Source organism: Grammomys surdaster, unplaced genomic scaffold, assembly GCF_004785775.1.
Source record: "Grammomys surdaster isolate TR1022 unplaced genomic scaffold, NIH_TR_1.0 189, whole genome shotgun sequence".
NCBI lineage: Eukaryota > Metazoa > Chordata > Mammalia > Rodentia > Muridae > Grammomys > Grammomys surdaster.
This window is the reverse complement of record NW_021604634.1, coordinates 2,531,559-2,534,634: the sequence shown is the minus strand read 5'-3', so window position 1 is coordinate 2,534,634 and position 3,076 is coordinate 2,531,559. Positions and strand designations below refer to the sequence as shown.

At 43.7% G+C, this 3,076-nt stretch overlaps 1 protein-coding gene across 4 annotated transcripts in view; it reads left to right on the top strand.

Annotated features, from left to right (window-relative positions):
- The window catches only part of Znf236 (zinc finger protein 236), an 84,150-nt gene that overhangs the window by 66,643 nt on the left and 14,431 nt on the right, over positions 1–3,076 (top strand). For 3 of the 4 annotated variants that reach the window (XM_028768935.1, XM_028768934.1, XM_028768936.1), the window contains one exon: positions 2,484–2,671. In XM_028768935.1, coding sequence (XP_028624768.1) covers positions 2,484–2,671 — 188 coding nt within the window. Of the gene's footprint in view, positions 1–1,267; positions 1,350–2,483; positions 2,672–3,076 lie in introns of those variants that run through there. The other variant, XM_028768937.1, reaches the window with a different exon arrangement.

The window sequence follows — 3,076 nt, the reverse complement described above, 5'->3', positions numbered from 1 at the left end:
TAGAAGAAAACAGGCTATCTCCTACATGGTGTCACTGTAGATAGAAGAAAACAGGCTATCTCCTACATGATGGAGGTGTAGATAGAAGAAAACAGGCTATGATGGAGGTGTAGACAGAAGATAGGTTATCCCCTACATTATGGAGGTGTAGACAGGAGAAAACAGGCTATATCCTACATGATGGAGGTGTAGACAGAAGAACAGGCTATCCCCTACATTATGGAGGTGTAGGGAAGGACTTTCTGAATAGGACTGTATTTGCCTAACGATTAAGGCCAACAAACTGACAAGTGTGACTTCATAGAACATGCTTTTTGGTTTTTTTGCTTTTGTAAACAGGATCTTAGGTAGCCTAGCTGTGTAGCCTTGAACTCTTGAGCTTCCTCCTCTGGTCTCCTATATGCTGGCATGTTCTACCACATCTGACTTATTCAGTACCTCTTAAAGGAACTTTTATAATCATAACCATAAAGTAAAATAATATTTGTTGAGTTGTGTCCTGGAGGATCAGCCATTTCAGAAAAAAATAAGTAGGAAATAAAGTCTGATTCTTAAAAACTGTATTTGTATGTTCTTGAGATTTCTAACAGATAATAACCAAGAGTTGTTTATAGCTTATCCCCAGTTGTACACTTAAGGAAAAAAGTCTCTGCTTTCTTGTTGTAGCTTTGTGTCCTTTTCTGCTGTACTCAGGGTAGTTCTTCTTGGCAGGCATTTGTCTAGTGACAGCTTTGTCAGTGTTGAATATGAACTGTGGTATTATCTGAAGCCGTTCCCTGAACAAATGCACTTTCATTCTTCTCTTTAGATTTCTTGTGCTGTGTTGGAGCTTTCTGTTTGTGATCATCACTAGCAAGTGAGGTACATTTTACTAGTGGGTGGGGAGAGGCCATTAGGTTCTTTTCCCTCAGCAAGCAGAGTGAGGGTGACTTCTGGGCTACCTAGTAGTAAGGAGCAGTGTCGGCTTCATTTTGCTCATTTCTAAGAAAGACCCTGATGGGATTTGGAGACATTGACTGTGACGCTGCCCCTCACCCTACCTGTCATCAAGGACCTTTCTTTTCTTTCATTTCTGTTCAGCTGTGCATGAGCACGGATCTGTGGAGGCAGCACAAGGAGTCCTGCTGGTGCATGAGAGGCCCTCCACAGACCCATCTCCTATCTGATGCAGTAGCCCTGTGCAAGATGGGAGCAGGCGGGAGGGAGCCCCAGCGGCTGCTTCTGTGCACACCATCCTAGCCTCCTAATGGTTATACTGCTTTTGAAGGTTCCAGGTCTGTGCAGCACATTGGGGGACTCCACGAGTGTGGATCTATGGAGGCCTTGTATTTGGAGAACTCCACTTACAAGTAAGTAGCCTGGCTTTCCTGTTGGCCCCTGACTCCTAGAAGAGGCTCTGGATTGGTGTCACACAGGTCACAGAGGTGTTGGCAGGAGCCTGTTTTCTTTTTACGAGTTACAAGGACATAGTTTTATGAACTCAGCTTCAGTATGTCTTTAGAGTTCTTAGGACCTGTTGCTGGGCTGGTCCAGGATGATGAGCATATGTGTGTAGGTTAAGGATGCAGAGTTGTGAGAGAGCATGTAGATCTGGCTGTGCATGTGTGCTCAACACTGGTGCCCTTGAAGGATGCAGATAATCCTATGTAGCTCATCTCACTTGTCAAGAGGGCATAGGAGTGTGCTTCTGGAAGAAAGGGCTTGTCTGCTTTTGCTTATTCTGCTCTGGATATCTTCCTTTCTCTCAGCATTGGCTGCTTGGGAAAACAGTTGAAGGTTTTGGTGCATAAAAAGAAAGTACAGGTGTTGTGCTGGATATGTTAATACTAACATATTAGTATTAGTGTGAGGTTTCTTTTGAAGCCTGTGTTTTAGAATAAGTAGACCTTAAGCATGAGGAAGTAGCAAGAGAATCCCATTTGTCTAGTCTACTTTAACTTGTTGCTTCATGGCTCCTACCTGGTTCCTTTCTTCTGTGGTCTGTGGTCCTAGAAATCCTTGCCGTGGTTTCTTTCTACAGTGCTAGCAGTGATAAGGGCCAGAGACATACCTACAAGCTTCTGGATTTTTTTCTGTCAGGGATTTCTAACTTGCAAAATTATATGTGGCACAGGATAACTTTGAATGTAGACCAACACAAAATTGTGAATTTACTTAAAACATGATCTTTTTTTCCTTTTTGTAAAACTCAATTGCATGGTTCTTAAGCATGAGGTTTGTAGATGATAATGATGTTTTGGAGAGTTGGAAGGTTGGACACACCTGCAGGATCATGCTGAAGAAGCAGAGTATGCTGACCTGTACGCACTTAGAAACCAAAGAAAGCTTCTATTGGTTTTGCATCAAGGATTTGTGATTTCCTTACTGTGGTGCCAGAGGACTGGTGCCAGTGGCTTCAGATGATCTCCTCTCAGACTGTTCTGCCTGGCCCCAGACAGGAAGGCCCAGCTCACTACTGATGATTTGTTTTGCTTCTTCTGTAGAACTTAATCCTTCGAGTGGGAGCCTGCCTTCAACAGCACCGATGTCTCCATCAGCCATTTCAGCCCAGAACCTGGTCATGTCTTCATCAGGTGTGGGTGCTGATGCCAGTGTCACGCTGACCCTGGCTGATACTCAGGGCATGCTGTCTGGAGGGCTAGATACGGTTACACTGAACATCACCTCTCAGGTGAGTATCTGTAGAGAGAGCTTCTAGGACCCTCTAAAAAGGTTTCATCAATTTGTTCTGTATTAAATATATAGTTTTGTTTTCTCATTAAAGCAATATATTAAATATCAAAAGGAGAAATTATGAACTTGCTCCAACTATGAACTAGTTGCTATCTTATTTCTTGCTTTCTATTATTGTGAAGAGATACTGTAACCAAAGCAGCTCATAAAAGAAAGCATTTAGTTGAAGGGTTGCTTACAGTTTCACTGGCTGCTTCTGTCATGGTGGGGAGCATAGCAGCAAGCAGGCAGGTATGGCACTGGAACAGTAGCTAAAAGCTTACATCCTGACCCAGGCAGCAGGCAGAGAGGGAGAGAGGAAGGGAGGGAGGAAGAGAGGGAGGGAGGGAGAGAGAGAGAGAGA